Below are 20,398 nucleotides of genomic sequence, written 5' to 3' on the forward strand. Positions count from 1 at the left end.
TCATGCACCTATGGCTTAAGTGACATGTTCAGGATGACGTCAGAAATCCTTTTAGATATATATATAAAAAAAAAAAAGTGTTCCTAATACTCTACAAGTGAAGAAGCTTATTTAGTACAACACTCAGCATATGCTCTCATGAAGACTTCTGGCTCACCTGCCATGTTTTTCTGCAAGGCGGAGTTCTGGGCTTGGAGGCGGAGCATCTCTCCATCTAGGGGGCTGGAGGCGGGACTGGAAGCAGGAGGCGGCACCGTCTTCCCTTCCTTTAGCGCCTTGTTCTCCTGCTCCAGCTGCTCTATCTGGGAGCAGAGCTGCAGTGGATCAAACAGAAATGCGTCAGAGAATGTGGGGAAAAAGCCCAACTCTGCACAGTCTGCCACAGACTGACACACGATTAAGCGCGGACAGAATATCAAACACACACCCATACAGTCCATCAGTCCCTGTGGAAAAGATCTGAGAGTATATAACCATTTACACAGAAAGATATACATAGAACTAGTCAAAGAGGACCATCGTTTTGGGCACTGGGGCACAGTAACACTGGCACAGGAAAGAGCCGTATCCATACTGTTGCCACAAGGCTGAAAGCACACAATTGTCTAAAATGTCTTCATATGCTGATGAGTTAAAGTTACCCTTCACTGGAACTAAAGGGCAAAAACCAAACTAGGAAAAGCAGCCCCAGACCACTGCGCTGCCAGTAGGCACTGTGCGCTCCGGCAGACAGGGAGCGCTCTCCTTCACTGCTAGACAGTGAAGCGTGCTTCATCACTCCCGAGAACGCAGTTCCACTGTCCAGCAGTCCAATGGCAAAGTTGCTTCACACCTGTTAAGCCAACTTGGTGCTGTATGTAGCTGAAACAGCCGAATAACCGGAAGGGGTGTCCATACTTTTGACCAGGAAGTGAATGTCTTTAGCACACGTGCGTGTGCCAGTACTTTTTATGTGATTGACATGATGAAAATGGCAGCCACCAAGTACCACCCTTGAGTAATTCAAACAAGGCAATGTATTAATCGCAATCACACCTAAAAGAGCTGAGGTGCAGTGGTGTCTTTTTTTTCTGTCTCAGTTCATTTATAAAAAAGCCTGTTAAAACACATGACCGCCTTCTATCTCATGTACATGGTTTGTAGGTTGAGCACAAGGTGGCACTGGGCCTTGGGGCGGGGCTGGTACCTTGGACAGCTCCTGCATCAGCGTACTATTCTGCAGTCTGAAGTCATCCTCCTGGCTGTGCAGCTTGCCCTGGAGCATCTCGTTCTCGTTCAGCAGGGCGTCCACTTCCTGTCAGGTTTAGCAGAGATGGTACAGCATGCATCGTCCATGTGCATCCTTGGGAAATTTTCAATCTGAGTTGAATCTCTACAGCTCTACGGGCTGCAGGAAAGTTACCTCAGTGTCCTCACTACCCACACAGCAACAACAACGTCAGATTTCCCCAAAAGATGGATCATGAGAAGATAGATCACAGTAGCTAGCGTCACACTCTGGTTGGTTTAAATTTTAACAAAATATTGACAGTAAAATCCTGCTTTAATCAGATAAATCTGACTTACCTGAGCCTTTTTGCTCTTACTCAGAGCCTACAATTGAGAATAAAAAGCATATTAGAACATATGTACTGCTCAAAACACTAACAGGGCAATTCTAAACCAGTTTATTGCTCTGCAGAGGCTATGGGCATAAATAAGCTATAAGCTCTTGTTTATTTGATCGGATACATTCATACTTGTAGACCCAATAAACATAGAACATATAATGTAACTTGAAATTATATGATCCAATCGGCCTATGTGCTTTGTCTTTACACTGCATTGCATTTCATGCACATATCTAAGAATCAAAACACCCATTAATTCCACACTGCAGTGATTGTTACCTGTCTGCAAATCAACAAAGGGTAACAAGTTCCATTTCTACAAGCTACAATATCAAGCAGTGCTATGAATCGTCACTCTGCAGTTTTTCATTTATGTAGTAACAGCTGTATTATTATATTTTATTATTCTATTATTTTAACATCTCAGGGGAGATGCAGGACATGCATTTCTATTACCACTGCTGCACCAGGCTAGTCATTACTTATAAAATAAAGTCAAGGTTTAAACAGAGTAAAAGTTCAGGGAGACTCAGATTCCTGTTACAGCTTTTAAGATCAGCTCTATACCTTCTGTGCTTTCATGTGCTCCTTCTCCAGGTTTGAGGTCTTCTGGCGGACAACATTGAGCTCTGCAACACACAATCATAAAAACGCCCTTCAGATCCTCATCAACAGGCAACACGCGCACTTACCTCACTGCTGCTCTTTAGCCCACCTGCATGAAGAAACACTTGACTAATATGAAAGTGATCAGTAGGAGGCACTGGGCAATCTGCCAGTTTTAATGCAGCAATGTCATTGCTACCCAGTTAAGTATGGTATGGTATTTTAAGTTTGTGTTAATTCAGCTGCTAATACATTAACTCTCGTTCACCGCATTAGCATTCCATTGTCAATGAATTTCTAATCTTCATGGAAATAATTTATAAATTATGAACACTCCCAAATTAACAGCATTTTATATTCACACAGGAAGTCAATAGCTACAAAAATATAAGAAAAGGAGCCTCCAGTGTAGTGCTGCCTGATTATTTCCATGCTGTATGCAGCATAATGAACCCTTCTGAGAGTGTATATTTATAGGATATCACAGATGCAGCGATTCCTGAGGGGTACCACCCTAGGAATCCATGAATGTGCACAAGATCATATCCGACACATACAACACATGAGCAGTGGTAGGCATGCTTTGGAAAGGTTCCAAGACAAGAACACTGGAAAAAAAACATCATTAACAATAAATACTATATGAAAGAGACCCAGTTGGCCTTCGAGAGATTCTAGAATGATCTACTGCGATACATGATTCAACAAGGGTCAAGAAATTGCCTACTTAATCAACTGCCGCATATATACATAGAGCTCTGGAAAAAAATTTGAGACCACTCAATTTTTCAAAAAAAAAATCTGCATTGTTTAATCTTTGTTTAATCCTGGTTCTGCTGGCAGAAGGCTACACTGAGCAACAGGCTGCTTCCAGGCTCAAAATGTCTAAGATCACAGTACACAAGAACAATGTGAAGCAGGAGACAGCGGGAACGACAAAAAACCAGCCAGGCAGAGGGCAGAAGAGATTTTCTAACGCTAGAGATGACCATCAACTTGTTCAACAGTGCCTCATGAATCTGGGGACGACAAGTGACCTTCAAAAAGAATGGGAAACATTTACTGGTGTGAAGTGCAATTCTAGCACAAGTTTGTAACAGGCTCCTAGAAGCAGGACCATAAAGCAAAGAAAAAGTCCTTCACTAATGAGAAACGGAGAAGAGCCAGATAGGAGTTTCCAAAAAATATGTATATTTTACACTGAACCATACCCATAAATTGAGAAATAAGTATAACTAAAAATGTTGCTGTGGTCTCTTAATTAAATAAGCTCTAAATATATTATATATATATATTATATATAATATATTATATATTATATATAATATATTATATATTATATATTATATATATATAATATATATATATATAATATATTATATATATTATATATATATAATATATAATATATTATATATAATATATAATATATTATATATAATATATATATATAATATATTATATATATTATATATATATAATATATTATATATATATATATATATATATATATATATTATATATATATAATATATTATATATATATATATATATATATATATATATATATATATATGTATGATGTATGTATGACATATGTGTGTGTGTGTGTGTGTGTGTGTACTGAATGAGAATCACCAATGCAAATTTTACAAACATTATGGTTTTACTGCATTTTCACTGCATTTACACTGAAATAGTATTAGAACTGAGCCGCCTCACTGCTTTTTTCTTCAGTATGTGATTCTGGATGCAACACATGTTCCAGGCTGCTTCCCAATTCTTAAACAACACCCAAATCTACCAGTTAAACAGAGTTCCAAAGTCCTGATAAACAGCACATTGGCCAAACAACACTATGGCAAAGTACAGTTCAAGTTACACAGGTCTTGTAGTCAAAATGATTGGAACTTGCAACAAGATAGAAAACTTAAAATTACTAAGAGTAGTGAGGATGTTTAGCAGAGACATTCAACATGTTTAAATGGGGAAATCTAAGGTTAGTACCTGCTGCTTAAAACCACACCAGATCTCTTCATCGACACGAGAGTCTGAGCTGCACTTTCTCAGGTTTTAACAGTCACACGTGAAGCTACGGTCACACGTGAGACAAATGCGAGCGTGTGCTTCATGCTGGACGTGACCATCTTGTGTCATGCTGCCTATTTTTATCACTCAAAAGCACCACATAGCTATTAGTGAAATGTTATGGCTTCAGCCTCATTCGTGGCCTGCTAGGTTGTGCATATGAGGTACACGCAAGGTCTCAGTTAAACACGGAGTCATCGCAGAACCTCCTGGAAACACAAAACCCCCATGCGTCAATATGAAAACACTTAAAAACAAACAAAAAGGTCAGGTCAGGGAGCATACACTGATGCAGCATGTTGCTGCACCCACCGCATGGCGAAACTCCTCGGGATCTCAACTGGCGATCTCCCAGGCAGACACACGGTCCAGTCCCACCCTTTCATCTGCCGCAGCCAGGTGTTACGTGGGCGTCCCCTTGGCCTGGTCCAGCTGCTCAGGTCCTCAGCAATGAGGATCCTGCAAGCCGGATCACCCTCAGGGAAACACGCCACATGGCTGTAGGGCCATAACTGACGCTCCCTCATAATGCAGGTAATGTGCCTCATTCGGGACTCCTCTAGCAACCGCTCATTCGACACAAAGTCAAACCAGCGGTACCCAAGGATTCTCCAAAGAGACTCTGTACCGAAGGAGTCCAGTCTTCGTCTCAGGTCACTGGATAGCATCCAAGTCTCAAAAAATATAGCAAAACAGGGAGAACCAGGACTCTAAAGACTTGGACCCTTGTCCTCTTACAAAGATATTGGGAGCGCCAAACACCCCATAAAAACCGTCCAACATAAAAGGGCACTTTTCCTCCACACCATGTACCACACTTGTGGTACAGTACTTTCTGTACTGATTTAAGTGACGTGGGAGTGTTCTGGAGTTCCCTAGTAATACCCATAACCAACTCACATCCACATTTTTGTGTTGAACATCTACTGTACTTGTGAATTTAGGTTTTGCCCGTGTGAGAACATAAGAAATATATTTACTTGTTCCATCTCCGTTCCAAACGGAAAATGCTGCGACTGAACAGTACAAGAAAAAATTGTGTTCTGTTACAGCCCTACTGGAGAGGCCTTTGGAATGAATGGAAGACGCTCAGCTGCCATGAGCTTACCGGCTGTGTTTTTCCGCAAGTCATCAGAAAGCTGGTAGTTCTGTGTTCTCAGCTCCAGGAGCTGAGCCTGGAAGAAGAGACAAGACAGGAATTATTCATAAAGGAAAATAAACCGAGTCAACAGTGTTTTATTTGGACAGAGAGCACTGGGCTTCTTATATGCTTGCCACTGAAGTAATGAGAGCTGTAATGAGACATGGCTCTCCAGGAGTAGGGTGGGTTAGGACATTGTGCCTACAATTACTGTACAACAACAAGGCGTCGGGTAAACTTAGCCATGTAACAGGAATGCAATGCAAACAGTAAGTGATACAAATAAGTAAGCAGGTGGGTGAAACAGGACAGCTTCAATAACAGTATCATATTCCTGAAAAAAGGAAAGTGTGATTGAGTTTATAACAGTATTCATATTTAATTGTTTAAGACATGTGCAGCCTGAAAATGTGTAAATTATGAAGCTTAAAAAAAACTGACTTATTTCCAAACTAAGTTGTATCTTCGGAACGTTGGAAAAAAAACGTTTTGACAAAAAATCTTCACGGGTTAGAAACAGATAAGCCACGGGACCTGATAAAGTACAGATAACTGCTACATCACGTGCCGATTCATGGCATTTAAAATGGTCACTGAGAAGATCTTTGGCTCTCTATAAACCAGGCGCATGTCAGATATTTCCTCCACATCCAAAATCTGAATCAGACACCGCCATGCTGAGACAGGAGATAAAAGCGGCAGTGATAGCAGCCAAAATCATTTAAACCAGGCTGCTCAGCCCCAGATTTGAGCACCAGGGTCCAGTGGTTTTTACAAGATACCAGTTCAGTTGATCCATTATAATTTCTTAAATAAAGCAAAAAAAAAATGGCTAGAAACGTGTGAAAACCAGTACATCCTCAGGCCCCCTGATCCACAATAAACTTCCTGGTTTTTTCATCGTACCCAAATAGGAAGGAGGCTTACAGTAAAGCAAAGTGATCATGTTCAAACCACAGGAACAATACAAATAAGCAGGGCCCTGACCAACAGGTTTAGCTTCCAAATCACAGATGAATGTCATTACATTATAAGGGCACTACATCTATAGAATCCAAGTAAGTAGTTTAAAGTAAGTGGTAAAGTGTCTTTCCACACTTAAGCTAATACTGACTTATTTTTAAAAGCTTCACAGTGACTTTTGAAAATTGTATGAATGTATTTGTTCTTCTATTTACCTCTAGATTTCAGATAAAGTTGCTTGTTTTAGTCTTTCTGTTATTACGTAACGCTTAAGGAAACGTCTCGGGCGAGTGAGCAGTCAGCTACGAACGTGGCAGAATATGTAAAAATTAAAGTAGGTCATTAAAGTCAGATCATCGCTGGGGATGCTTCAGCATTGTGGTTTGATATTAACCTTATACATTACAGTACTGTGCTAACAGGGTTCGTTACAGTCACTGTGATGTTCTTATAAATATTGTGAATAGGAGTGAAAACATGCATGCCCCGCTTCACCGCGAAAGGGGCAGCTTTCGCCTTCACTGTATATACATCCTCAGGCATTAACTTCGGCGATCGTTTCAGCTCTGGTAGGTTTGCGATAAAAACAATGCTGGGCAGGGGGGGGATGCAGCACCGTCAGCGCGACGAAGGACACGAAAACGGTAAACAGCTTCTCAAGTTAAGGAAGGCGGCAGCCACACAAATAAACGCCAGATACCGTTTTACCATCCAGCACTCCTGCGTAACGGAAAAATACTTAGCTAGTTAGCACAGTGAGGAACATATTGCATTACAGTGAATGTGAGCAGTATAAGCTTTTCAACAGACAAGGGCGGCTCGACAAGCAGGCACACACGATACATTCACTCTACTACATATCTGCAACGTACGAACAAGTTTATCGCCTGATTACGTGCAAAAATTGGTAAGTTAGCTAATTAGCACCTGATCGCTTCTCTGCTTTGGCTACTGCTAGCTGTGCCTTGTTCTTCCCAGTTGTGAATGGCTGCTTTCCAGGTACCCCCTCGGATATACGCTAACGCGTAACGTCTTCACCACGGCCATTAAACGAACTTAGGAACTACAGCTAATTTGGTCTCACTACTAACCACAGATAACTACCAGTCCCAGCATCTTATTAACGTTAAACACCCAGCTCCATCCCCACCCAACTCCAGAGCTGCCGTTCCGGCCTACTGGTACACTTAATGTTTGTTTTAAATTCTTGTAAAATTCGCAGTGTCAACCTAGGATATTTGACTGCTGCCAAGAAAGCAGAATCGACTCTGCAGGACTGAAGATATGAAGAGGGCCTCGTGTTTATTACTAGCGATAGCATTAATCAATACCTGCATTCGATGGAACTCCTCTTCTGACAGTGCCTGCGCCATCTTTACCCGAGGTCCGGCTATGGTCGATACCATCAGTTTGGTCCTCTGTGTGGAGGTGCTGAATTAGGAGGCATAACGAGAATGAAATGAAATGTGTCCTGCTAAGTTATGCATTTTCATGTTTTAACAGCTAATATTATATATGACTAAATAAGTAATATATGTGACGGATTTTAAAAAAGAAGTATTATGGATTTACGATTATTAAAGTTCCCTATCAATATTGTCCTCATGGTACATTCCATAAAAACAGAGTCAGTGAACGCGGAAATTGTGTTAATGGCACCTGTCCGGCAGAGGGAGTTATATTTTAACTAACGCTTCAGCAAAATATGTCTGGTTTACTCAGCAAACATTTTAAGCTCATATAGTTAAGCTTAGTTTGGGAAAACAGACATTTCTATTTCTTAAAAAATATGCCATTATACTGGTTTCAGAATATACAGAAATAAAATGAGACTTTATTTAGTTGATGTAAAAGTATAAATAACAGCACTCGTGAATCCTTTAATTTCCCCGTATCCAATCCTATGAGGCCGATAGACATAGGTGCGAGCAAGGCTTTGGATTAGAGTATAGGGTCAGGCTGTTATCCAGTGCTCCTGTAACAGTTTCCAGGGTTAAGGACCTTGCTCAAGGGTCCAGTGGAGATATGATGATAGGATTTGAAATGGCGACCTTCCAATTAGAGTCCAAACCGAGGAGCAACTCACTGCCTCAGAAAACATGTGGCATGTTGTGCTATATAGCTGTAACCATGGTAATCGGTACCACTTGCATCATTTAACCTAAGGCATGTATTAACTCATTTCCCATCTAGGGCTTTTTAATTTTCTGTCATCAAGTCAAGTCACTTTACTGTCGTTTCACACATGTGAAATGACATTGAATTTCTACAGAGCAGTATACAGTCAGGTGAAGGAGCAGTTGAGTACAAATACTGGACAGTAAATACTGGGAAGAGAAAAAGTAAAGAATACATAATAAAATAAAACAAATTTTAAAATAAAATAATTGAAATAAAAATAAAACAGTACACGGTACTGTAGTAAACTATAGTGATTTTTTCTGGTAATCTCAGTATAAGTGACTTTTAGCTAAAAATTTTACACATTAAAGGAGGATTTTATTATTATATTATTATAATATATGATAAAATAATCTGCGATCCTGAATAGGGGTTACAGAAAATGGATAGATGGATAATATAATATTATTTATATAAATTATTATAAATTATACAAAGAATTTGTACTTCTGTTTGACTAACCATTTGTGAAGCATATTTTAGTAAAACAGTTTGAAAAGGTATGAAATGAAATGCAGGGTCTTAGTACACATAATTTATCCAAAGCAAAATTGTTTTTTTTTTTGAGAAAGCCCAGTCAGCTAATCCCTAGAGCCACTGAGGGTTAAGCAACAGTGAAATCACTTTCTGGGATTAGAGCCAGCAGCTTTCCAATTGTAGGCACAATGTCCTAATCCACTGAACCACATACCACCCTCCATAGTGTCCATACAGAATAATAATTTCTAGCACTTTTTCAGAGTTAGATGTAATTTTCATGCCATGTTTTGGTCACACTCAAATTGTAGCGGTGAACATCATAGTCAAAACAGAAGTGTGGAAGGGGAAGGTGAGTGATGTGGACCAAAACCATTTACTTTAATTTAAAATTAACACTTTCTTTGCAGACCAAACACTTGTCATCTCATAACTGCAACTACTACCTGACAGATTCCCTGTAGATGACTCACAATTCTGCAGCAAGTCTGATATTTAATCAGCCATAATACTCTCATGTTACACCCCTCCTTCTCACTCCTCATTGGCTCCCTGTTGGCGCTTGCATCACGTTTAAGCCCTTAGTGCTGACTCTCAGAGCCTTCAACAGAAAGGCACCCATCTCCGTCACGTTAAGACCCACATCCCATCCCTTCGTCTTTGGTCAGCACGCCGTTCCCGCTTGGCGATCGCTCCACCACATGAAAATGATTGCTGACCTAGATGTTTATCATGTTGGGTTTCACAGTGGTGAATCCATGTTAACCTGACCCTTTCTACCCTGCTGATACAAATCCCTGAAAAGCACATATTAGATATACAGCACTGTCTGGTTCCAATATGCCTGCCATGTGGTTTTGTCCCCTACAACGCTCACATTTTACATCATGTTAAAAGCAGAATAAATACATTAATGTTTTTCAAAGATAATCCAATTACACCCTTTGGAAATATAAAAATATATAAAAAAATATTTTAGAAACTATTTTTTAGTAATTTCATTTAGCAGCATACTGGGTGATTCAAGGTCAATTCCTGATGGCACCTCTGATGTGCTATTTTAGTTAAGCAAATATTGTCTGTCTTTATGGTGGCAAGCAGATGTAAAACAGGGTAAAACAGACTATAAAAGGTATGTGGTACATATAAATATGAAGTAATAACAGTGAGATACGTAAGTAAATGAAGGTGAGCACTGCAGTTTAAATAGCAGCTAATTTGCCTGAAGTAAGACAAATAGAGTTTTCAGAGAGAAACACACGCTGGGGAACATGGGAGATTTATTTCCGCAGCCACTCTCCACACATTCTCCATGTGAATTATATTAAAAAACAGGTTCCATCCTCTCCCTGAATTACCCCAATATATTAAAAGACAGAATTGATGAGGTCTCAGGTTAAAAGGTGAACAGCAGAGTACCAAAACTGCATCTGAAAACAACTGCCTGCTTGTAAAATATCAACACAGGGGTCAGGGTGGGGCACTATGTACGTCAAAGGACTGAAGCCATGAAAGCTCTAATAGAATCTCAGGGCCCTCATAGAACTTAAGCTTTTTCAGTCTTAAGCTTAAGCCCAAACTGTCATTCAAAAGGTATCCTATGTAAGGTAAAAGTGAATCTTCCAGAATTCATCCGATATCACATTTTATCCAGGGCAACTAATATTCAAAAACACCACATGCTGTTTCGTGCAGGTGATTATAATAAGGGGGGAATAAAACCTTTTAAAAGATGGCTGGCAGAGATGAGATACTGCACAATTCTATCGGATGGTTTTAGGGTAGTGAATCAATTTAAAACCAAAGACAACAAACATTTCTGCGCTTTGGCTTGAAAAGACATTATCAGACTATGTGAACTTTCTGAATGGGGTGGGAAGAAGACATTTTGCAGTCAGATAACGAAGACTTCAAGGGTAGTTATAACTGGTTCATTTAAAAAAAAGCACCACACACACACACACACACACAATTTCACACTGTACATTTTTCTCTGAGAAAAGAGAAAGAAAAAAAATCGATGTCTCTGCTGGGTAGCAGGTAGTGCAGACATGGAGAGAGACTCACCTCCACATGTACAAAAAATAAACATTGTGCAGCATATTTTCATGACTTAAAAAGACAGATGTTCCTATTCAAATGATTCCATCTTAAGTTGACATGAAATACAAGGTTTTCATCAATATTTCTTCAGTGATTCCTAGAAACCAAGTTTTTAGAAGTGAAAGGGGCTGTGCACAATACAATAAAATCCTATCAAAAAGACCCCTGCATGAATACCATAGGAATTTCCACAGCACACAAACATTTCAGACACAGCTTCACAAATCAGTTTGCACCCCACCCTTGTCTTATTCAAATACTTATTTGCACCCTGTCAATCATACATTTTCTAAACAAATGAAATTAACTTATCAATCCATTTATGATGCCTTAAACACGACTACTTATTGTTTGCATCTGACCCATCACAGCCGCTCTGGGGTTCAAACAGGCGGCAGGATATTGTAGACATTCCACTATAAGAGGGACAGAAACCCATTGTCAGTGTTGTCCTGCCTGTCGGGGCCGCTCTTGCTCGCCCGGGAGCTCTTGCTGGGGTTAGGGGTGGTTGAGTACTTTGGGGGGGTTCGGATGAAGAGCCGTTCCTCCTCTTTCTTGATCCAACGTAACAGCTTTGTTATAGCATTGATAGCGGAGGCCTTGGTCACCAGGGGGCTGAAGCAGGTATATAACTCAAACTTACTGGTGACCTATAAGAGGAGAACGGGGGAGAACGTGGTACGTCAGTGTGTGGTCTTGTCGTCTGAATAGGCGGCTTGGAAAGAAATCACAGTCAAAACAACATCTATAAAACAAACAGTCTCATGTGTCAAAAATTACTTCAGAATTTACGAGCAATCTGCCAAAGGCACTTTGGAACCAGATGCAAGTTTCATTTTAAACAGAGACACGCTTAGCTTCACGGCAGCTCATCATGCACTGGACATGAGCTGAGCATCCGTCATGCTTCGAGGGCTGTGGCGTGGGCTGGACAGCCATGTGACCTTGGACCCCCAAAGGTTCAGCTCCCTATTCTGGAGACTTTGGTTCTTCTTTATTGTGTTCTGCCTTTCTTTCTATTTTTCTTTCTCTGTCTTCCTTCGCTTTTTCCGTTTCACGTACCATTCAGCATTATAATGAATTGAATCGAATATATCAACAGAACTGTATGTGATCACTGTGTCTCATCTTAAATGTGTCTGTACCTACTGCAAGTATGTGAGCCCTGACAAGCAGAGACAGATTCCCTGTATGTGTGAGCATCCTTGGCCAGATAAACCTGATTCCGCCATCGGTAATGAGTCGGGCCGTTACCCAGGCGAGCAGCGTCTCCCTCTCCGCCACATGGTAGATGAGCTTGAGGGGCCGTGAGGAGCTGTGTATGCGACTGTGCATGTAGCGGTAAAGGTCCAACAGCCTCATCCTTTCCTCCTCACTGCTGTAGGGGGCCTCCATCTCGGGGCTGCGATGGAGAAAGTGCAGACATGGACACGCTCGTCACATGCGACTGATGGCGGCGTCCAGCGACACACAGGCACCCCGCCGGCCTTTTTCTGGACGCAAAGACGTTTACATACCACTTATACTGATGGAAAGTCCCCTGACGTGCTATCTGCTCGGGACCAGTGAGAGAGTGCTGTGTAGTGCGGCCAGCACTCCTCATTTAGACAGTCACATTGCACGCACCAAAGCAGCTCGCAGCTAGGAAAAGCAGGCTTATCCTACATCACATGTTCCTATCATACTGTGGACCCATTCAAAAGGCCTGGGTCAGTAATTTAATTTTGAGTTTGCATAAACGGCACTAGGCAATGCAGACAGGCGCCATGGTAACTATACAGCCATCAGGACAGTGTGGCCTTGTCGTGACTAAACAATTAGACGATTAGTATAAAATACTAGAATCTACTTCATCATAAAAACACTACCTATTAATGTATGCTCTGTATGAATTATATTCTAAACAAAGCTCAAATTGGCTGCTTAAATATTCAGGAAATTTTGACAACAGCCACCAGTCTTATTTGTTATGTACCTACCAGGTGTCCAGAACCAAACTATTTTGATGCCACTGTACCCAAATACTTTGCATAAAATGTAAAGCACCGATAGGTTAAAGGAAAAGTATTACATTACATTAGTACAGTATGTGGGTTGGTGGAGCACTTCCTCGTTTACATACTGACTCCTTGACTAGACTGTGGATTTTGCTCAGGCTATTTTAAAAACCACCTTAAAAGTTTTTACTTTTTACTTTTTTTTCACACATGGCAGTGAGACTGCAGCACACACACCTGGTGAACTGCGTGAGCTGGCGGTGGTTGTCTGGCACGTCGAAGGGCTTGTACATGAAGTGCCGCAGGTCTGAGACCCCGACCTGGCTGGCGCTGTATGACTGTGTTCTGGCAATCGAGCGCAGAGCGTTCTGTGCACGCATACCCTCGTCGATCTTCCTCTTGCACTCCGCCACGGCATAGAAAGCCTCCTTGTCGGTGGAGAGCAGGAGCAAGCAGACGGTGCATTCCGGGGGGTCCAGGTACGAGATGTAGGCATAGAAGTAACAGTCAGGGTTGAAGAGGGGGAGGCAGATCGGGGTCCAAATCTCCCCGGCTTGGAAGGCTGAGGAGGCTCCTATGAGGTTGAGGAGGAGGTGGAGGTCAGCTGGCTCCAGCCTGGCGTCTTCAATGACCGTCTTCTCCTGGACGATGGTCAGCAGCTGGTTCTTGGCGATGAGGATGGAGAACACCAGGTTAGGCGTAATGGCCTTCTGCAGGATCTGACTAATGGAGTCCCTGAGGGAAGAGGCGAGGGGCAGGCAGTGAACGGCGGACAGAAGAAAGCTGGGGTCCGAATCCACCAAGTTGAGAAGGCCGTCCAAGATCTTCTCGGACCCCGCCAACAGTCGGCGGAGATCGTAGTTCTTCTTACGCTCGAAGATGCGGGCTATACTGGCCTTCGTGAGCATGCTGATGATCTGGTAGTAAACGTAAAGGAGCTCGCCGCGCAGCTGCTGCTCAGACTGGCGGCTGGAAGAGACAGACACCAGCACCAAGGGCCCCTGCTGCATAAACACCACCGTGTGTTCATCTGGTCGGGGAGCAAAGCACAGTTAGAGATGGATACACGATACACTGCAAGTTCACTGCATCAGCTGCACACACTAGTCCACATACAGAACAAACTTTATGTGGAATTTAAGTCACAGTACAGTCATTCAGAACATTGTTCATGACGGATGCATTCTGTTTGTTCCTATGGTTCTCTGACCAATTCATTATCCTCAGAATGCTTGAGTAAGTTATATAAAGCAACCTAGACAAAACCCCTTTCAGATGGACAAGTCTTTTATTTCATAGCATTACCAGGCCATGAAATCCTTAATGCCTTAGGCTGCAGCTAAATTAACCAGAACACTGAGTTACTATTTGAGACCTAAATCAGTTTTATTGTCCTATTTTTGGACCATTCAAACACTTTCATTGTGTGAAAAAGCACAGCCACCTGGAACAGCATTTAAAAAGGTGGCTGACCGTAGAAACCCCTAGCTGTGCCTCTGAACTTGTACCCCTCCCTAAGTCATCTACCAAATACTGTAGCAGATGGATGGCAGTTCACGGTACAGCCTGCTGGATGGGCAGTTATGTTTCAGTCACACTAGTCCTCTTCAGGTACTGTACTTATTGCAAATAGATATATTGTTAAATCGACCCAGTGTGCTGCTGCCCAAATCTCTGCACACTTTAGTGTGGAAGAAGCTGTCACTTAAAGAAAGAAAAAAAAAAAAGAGGTAATGTGGCAGATCAACAGATAGCATTTGCAGAGTTTCCAGAGCCTAAAGTGCAAAGCGAGCATGTTCACGCTCTCCTAGGTTGCATACGCTACCGCCGGGTACTCCAGGTACCTCCCATGGGCCAAAGGTACGTTTGAGTGAACTGGCATCTTTAAAATTGCCAATAGTGTATGATTGTGAATGTGTGTGCCCTGTGATGAACCAGCATCCTGTTCTTGGATGCTATTCTGCCTGGGAGAGTCTCCAAGTTCCCCTTGACCATGTACTGGATAAGCAAATTGGAGATGAACAGATCTGAACCGTAAACACTGTAATGCATAATTTTCTGCTGTGTCTGGCAAACACTCCCTAATACAGCAGTATTCACATTACTGCTAACCCATTTATCAGCTGAAATGCGAATTAGTTTTATAGTTACTGAATGTCATTAATCTGCTGCAGGGAATGAACAGGTTAGTGCCCTTTAAATATCCTCACCTGAGTAAATAGAGCGAATGGTGTTGTTGCCACTCTGAACGAAGGACACCAGTGCCATCATGACGCCCATGGTGGAGGACAGCGCCTCCTCATTGCCGTAGCGCGAGTAGATGGGCTTGCCGGCCTCGCTCAACACGAACACATGTTTCCTGTGGAGCCTCCAGCTCTCGCCGGTGATGTCCTCATCACGGTGGGAAGAGGAGGGCGCCAGCATCGGGGAGCCTGGCCCAGCCTCGGGCGCCTCGTCCTCCAGCTTCCCTCTGCCCAGCACAGTCACCATGAACTCACTGGAGTCCTCCAGCGTGTTGTCAGTGGAGGCAGAATCGGAGGCGTTTTCAGCCTGATCCTCATCGTCCGCGCCCTTTGACTTAAACGCCTCTTCAGGGTCTCCTACTGGTGCTACGCAGACAATCGATTCACCCTCCGGGAGCACTCCGCTCCCTGTGTCCGAGAGCTCCTGTTCAGGCCCTTTCCCCATTTCTGGTGGATCTTGCTCCTGCCCACTTGAAGGCCCATTTGTGGCGCTGGTGCTGAGGTCGTCTCTTTTACTGAGCCACAGGTCTTGTACTGTGCATTCTGGCACATCCTGGATTAGATTATCTAGAGAAGGAGTTGCAGCAGTGAAAACCCAAACAGCCATATTCCTGCTGTTAATGCACATCTTATCTGTATAAACTAATCAGGTACTCTTTAATATAGAGATAATAGTGAGCTTTCTGAGCTGAAACAAGAGTTTTGACATAAAAGAAAAACATCTCTTATTCAGTTTGTGAAACAAAAACAACTTTAACAAAATCGGTGTTGTTAAAGATCTCCCAGTGTGTTTTATAATGGAATATTCAGAATGAACACTGGAGTTATTATTGCACATGAATCCCTTTCATACATTTAGCTCCAATAGATACTTAAGTTTTTTAAAGCAGCGAGGTTTCATTTCCCATGCTCACTATAAGGAGGGTTGTTCTGACACAGGGCCAAACACCTGTAGCTCCGAAACCAGACAAGCACAGTGAGAAAAGTTTGATTTTATCTACCCAATGTGTACCTTTCTATATAACAACCAATATCCAAGTATTAGCCAAGTTAGTCTTTAAAGATTATGAATCCCCTACAAGTCAATATTTTGTATGCAATCACATTAATGGAATCTGGTAATCAGCGAGTATGACAGAACCATCCAACGGTACTGTAGTCTGAGGAAACTCAACTGAGGCAACAGCAGAAACTCAAGATCCGATCCGCGCCATGCCACAATGAGACAACCAGGAGAACAACCTCAAGATCACTGTTCCATCAGGCAGGTGGGATGACTGGTTCCTGCTCCCTCTAACCCCTTACTGAGAGGCCTACAACCTACAACAGGCTAACAGTTCTGTCTGGAGGACCACACAAGTAGAACTCTTGTCAGGCATGTTCTGGAGCAGAAAGTAGCCAACAGCACATAAATCAGAGGGCATGTGCTCCTGAGTGACATGAAGATTGGGTTGGGCCGGGGAGAATAACATGACAGTGGTATTGCCCAATAAAGAACTGGTACCTGTCCGAATGTGGCTGCAGTCTAACCGGGAGTCACAGCACTTCACATTCTGTGGCTCCTGACTCTGTGGATATTCACCCTCCATCTCAACATCCTAGATGCTGCAAGCACACAACAAGGAATGAGGAAATATTTAATTATCCAGAGTAGCGAGTATCATTATTACTAGATTAACTAAATTTTAAACATTGTGTTTGGAATCAATGTGTTTGTAAAATAAAGCTATTAAGAACATTTAACAAACATCCCAATAAAATGCTACAGTATATTAAACTTTCAAAAAGAATGCTTCTTGTTACAAGGTTAAAGAATTTGCATCACTCAACAAAATCTCAAACCATCTTGAGTAAACTGAAACAATATCCGATTAACGATACTCAGAAAACCCCTTATATTCCTAAGGGAGCAAACACAGAGTAAAGTAAAACTACGCGTATCAGCTTCATACAAAACACCACTTTTATTTTGGGTCGAAAACAGGATAATTACTTTAAAAGACAATTTTATTATTCCATAATACTTGGTCACCAGGACCATATAAATGGTAAAAAGGATGAATGAATCGATATTATTTACTCAGCGCGATTTATAGGATTATTTCTTATATAAAACTTGAAAGTCATGTGGCTAGTGACAGCATTAGGTAAATATATTATGTAAAGTTGCACCGCCGATTTTTAAAAAGCCTCCGTGGGGGTTTCCCCTGCGGGGGGGGAAAAATACTAGCTAGCAAACATCTGACGTCATGTGACAATCACCTAAGGCAGGTTACCTGTCTGCTAACAGGCTAACAGCTACTTAACATTTTCGAAAATCACCACAAAACTATGATTACACAACCAGGATTTGCACATAGTTATACAGCAAGAAAAATAACTTTCCAAGTGTTGGGTGTCGTTTTAAGCAAATCGGGTGAAACAAAACTAACCATCCTGTTAGCTACCGGTTAGCTACAGAAGCAGTGTAGCTCGGTAACTTACTTTGGTTACCCATACAAATGGCTACCCTATAATAACCAGCTAGCTTAAATCCATCATACGTTTCATGCTCCAAGGACCCTCATGACAAAGCAGGGTGGCAGTTAAGTTACTCATATAAGCGACTAACCTGAGCTAGCTAACCAACCGACTGCCTACTTACCCAACACGAGTCGCTATTTCCCTTCCGTTCGGGCGAAACGCGGCTTAGCTACCCAGACAGCGCGTGACGCTAACACATATCTGTTAGCTAGCTGAAGTGAATGACGCCGTTCTGCTCCTAATCTGCTAGCAAGTTAATTCTCCTTTCCCGGTAACCTAAGGCGATTAACTAGCCTTGCTCTTTTACGCACCTATTCAACAAATAAATAAACCACAAAATGGAATTCAGGTCCGTCCCTTCAACTCAGAAACGGTCCCGCGGTAACATCAGAACGCAACGTCAATCGTATAAATATAACAAGTAAACACTTTGAAAGGGGCACGACAGGCTCTCCAGCTACATCCGGAGTACTTCATACCGGTAGACTGACATGCAGCATTAGCCAACACAAAACGCTTTATTAGAGTTTATGAGCTAACCTCCACCAATACCCGAGACGAGCATCAGTCCAGGAGTCGGAAGCTCCTACAGTACGAGCCAATTGTAAGGCTTCGCATCGTTTTTTTTCTCATCCTTGTTGTGAGTTTCAACCAATTGTATGAAGCGAGCAGGCGATCGATGTCAAAAACGATTAAATGTTTAATAATATTACCTTCAACTCAAGGAACAAACGCAGTATGTTTGACCTCATTATTTTATAGGTGGCGTTAATATTGCCTTGTAATAAATTATTTTGCCTTTATGATATATAAATAGCTTTTTCAGTTACAATATGGCGATTGGATGTATATAGTTTAAGCTTTTCTCGATTTCACAGGTTTTCTGTATTTATCATCCTTCCATGCTGCCAGCTTAATTTTACTGACAGTGTGTCTGGAAATGTGACTGTCTAGAAATAAGTGCAATAACTAAATGGGTGCAATCTTGGTCTTTCTGTTTGGAACAAACTATAATTATTAAAAACATTAGTAAAAGGAATCAAGTAAAAGAAATTCAGTTCCAATTTAGCGATTCGCATTGTCGATTTCGAAGATGTGGCATTGGGTATAAAGTTCTATCAAAGAACCGTCATGTTTCATAGTATCAGAATTGCATGATATTTGTGATGAATATAGAACAGTGTTTCTCACCTATTCAGCCACTATTTCTGTTTATGCAATCAATATAACAACGCATTCTCAATCAAAACAAAATAATAACAAAGTATTACATTACAATGTTACTCTGGATAGTTTTGTAGACTCTTGTGTGTCTACTGCCATCCAAACAAGGTTGTACCCTACCGTGTGCCCTGTGCATCCTCCAGACTGACTCTCGCTGTCTAGGATGAGTCGTCATGGAAACATTGTGCCCCCGTGACCCTATAGGTAAGCGGAAAAGCGGCTAAAATACGGGTCGTACCACTGGTATCCGCACGATGGCAATACTGCAGCTTTAGTTATCGTCTACTCCGATATTATTTTGAATTAATTAAGTGCATACACAAACTTAACGATGAAGTTATTTTCTGTAATGCCAAAAAATTATAGACTTCTTAGATGCTAAACACCGATAACAACAATAATAACACTATCACCAATAATTATTTAAGATTCATTTCAGGTTGTGTGTTAATAGTATCTACAAAATATTTTTTGAAGCAGTAAAATAATATGTTGAAAAATGAACGCAGGCTGCCGATCCTTGAGGGGTCACTGTCACTATAACATTGATGCATATGCTGTTAAAGTATACCAGTTTGTATTCAAGTATATTGCGCTACATGTGCACTGTACTGCTGAGGATGCTGGTGAACAGGTGTCAATTCAATTTCCCTATGTTTCTCCTGTCGCGCGCTGATTTGTACACGGTTTCGCTGTTGTTTTCATGTCTTTTTACGAAGCTCTTGAGGTAAACAAGCCATATATTTTAAAACATCACATGCCTTTTCGATGTTTTTTGTTTTTACAGATAATACACGAAAGTATTGAATTCGCTGGATATAGATATTTCTTGATGAAAACGGTATAGTATTGCTTATAAGACTATATTATGCGTGACGATCTACAGTATTCACAAGTAATAATGTACCTGAGTGATTTTCAGACATGTCACATACATACAGTGTAGCCTATTTGCCTAAATATTAGGAGAAACATTATTTCCTGACATCCAGGATATTTGGTTCCCCCCTGTTAAAACAGGTATACAGCAACTCTGGGCCTCGGTACTAATAACAATACAGTATTCACATGTAATAATGTACATGAGTGATTTTCAGACATTTCACATAGCCTACCTCTTTGCTTTAATATTAGGGGAAACATTATTTCCTGATAGACAGGGAAAACATAGGGAAACCGAATTGCCCGGAACACCGGTGTTTAACCTACATTTTATATAACAGAAAAGTAAGAAACTTCCTC

The 20,398-nt window shown here is 41.5% G+C and overlaps 2 protein-coding genes across 5 annotated transcripts in view; both read right to left on the reverse strand.

Annotated features, from left to right (window-relative positions):
• gripap1 (GRIP1 associated protein 1) overlaps window positions 1-7,828 on the reverse strand; it is a 36,466-nt gene extending 28,638 nt beyond the window's left edge. For 2 of the 3 annotated variants that reach the window (XM_023826687.2, XM_023826686.2), the window contains exons 1-6: window positions 7,740-7,828; window positions 5,413-5,479; window positions 2,178-2,239; window positions 1,567-1,593; window positions 1,187-1,294; window positions 158-314 (exon numbers count right to left, since the gene is read on the reverse strand). In XM_023826687.2, the coding sequence (XP_023682455.2) occupies window positions 158-314; window positions 1,187-1,294; window positions 1,567-1,593; window positions 2,178-2,239; window positions 5,413-5,479; window positions 7,740-7,814 (496 nt within the window). In that variant the 5' untranslated portion in view covers window positions 7,815-7,828. Of the gene's footprint in view, window positions 1-157; window positions 315-1,186; window positions 1,295-1,566; window positions 1,594-2,177; window positions 2,240-5,412; window positions 5,480-7,335; window positions 7,640-7,739 lie in introns of those variants that run through there. The other variant, XM_023826688.2, reaches the window with a different exon arrangement.
• A 2,501-nt stretch (window positions 7,829-10,329) lies between these two features.
• mon1ba (MON1 secretory trafficking family member Ba) lies at window positions 10,330-18,418 on the reverse strand. Of its 2 annotated transcripts, none has more exons than XM_023826708.2 (6): window positions 18,244-18,418; window positions 16,914-17,014; window positions 15,377-15,976; window positions 13,404-14,196; window positions 12,424-12,571; window positions 10,330-11,819 (listed from the first exon to the last, which is right to left on the reverse strand). In XM_023826708.2, the coding sequence occupies exons 2-6, from the start codon at window positions 16,996-16,998 to the stop codon at window positions 11,586-11,588; spliced, it is 1,860 nt and encodes a 619-aa protein (XP_023682476.1). In that variant the 5' UTR covers window positions 16,999-17,014; window positions 18,244-18,418; the 3' UTR covers window positions 10,330-11,585. The 2 variants fall into 2 exon arrangements, with proteins under 2 accessions (XP_023682476.1, XP_023682475.1); XM_023826707.2 differs by having other exon boundaries at window positions 18,054-18,418.
• Window positions 18,419-20,398: the final 1,980 nt, after the last annotated feature.

This window comes from Paramormyrops kingsleyae, chromosome 6 (assembly GCF_048594095.1).
Source record: "Paramormyrops kingsleyae isolate MSU_618 chromosome 6, PKINGS_0.4, whole genome shotgun sequence".
In the NCBI taxonomy this organism is placed as follows: domain Eukaryota; kingdom Metazoa; phylum Chordata; class Actinopteri; order Osteoglossiformes; family Mormyridae; genus Paramormyrops; species Paramormyrops kingsleyae.

Excerpts from the sequence above, each read along its gene's own strand:
- mon1ba (XM_023826708.2), bottom strand. The coding sequence starts at position 16,998 with ATGGAGGGTGAATATCCACAGAGTCAGGAGCCACAGAATGTGAAGTGC. Across the intron at positions 15,977-16,913 it reads CTGCAGCCACATTCGGACAG|ATAATCTAATCCAGGATGTG; the intron begins GTACCAGTTCTT and ends CTCCTTCTCTAG. Across the intron at positions 11,820-12,423 it reads GGGAGACGCTGCTCGCCTGG|GTCACCAGTAAGTTTGAGTT; the intron begins GTAACGGCCCGA and ends CTCCTCTTATAG.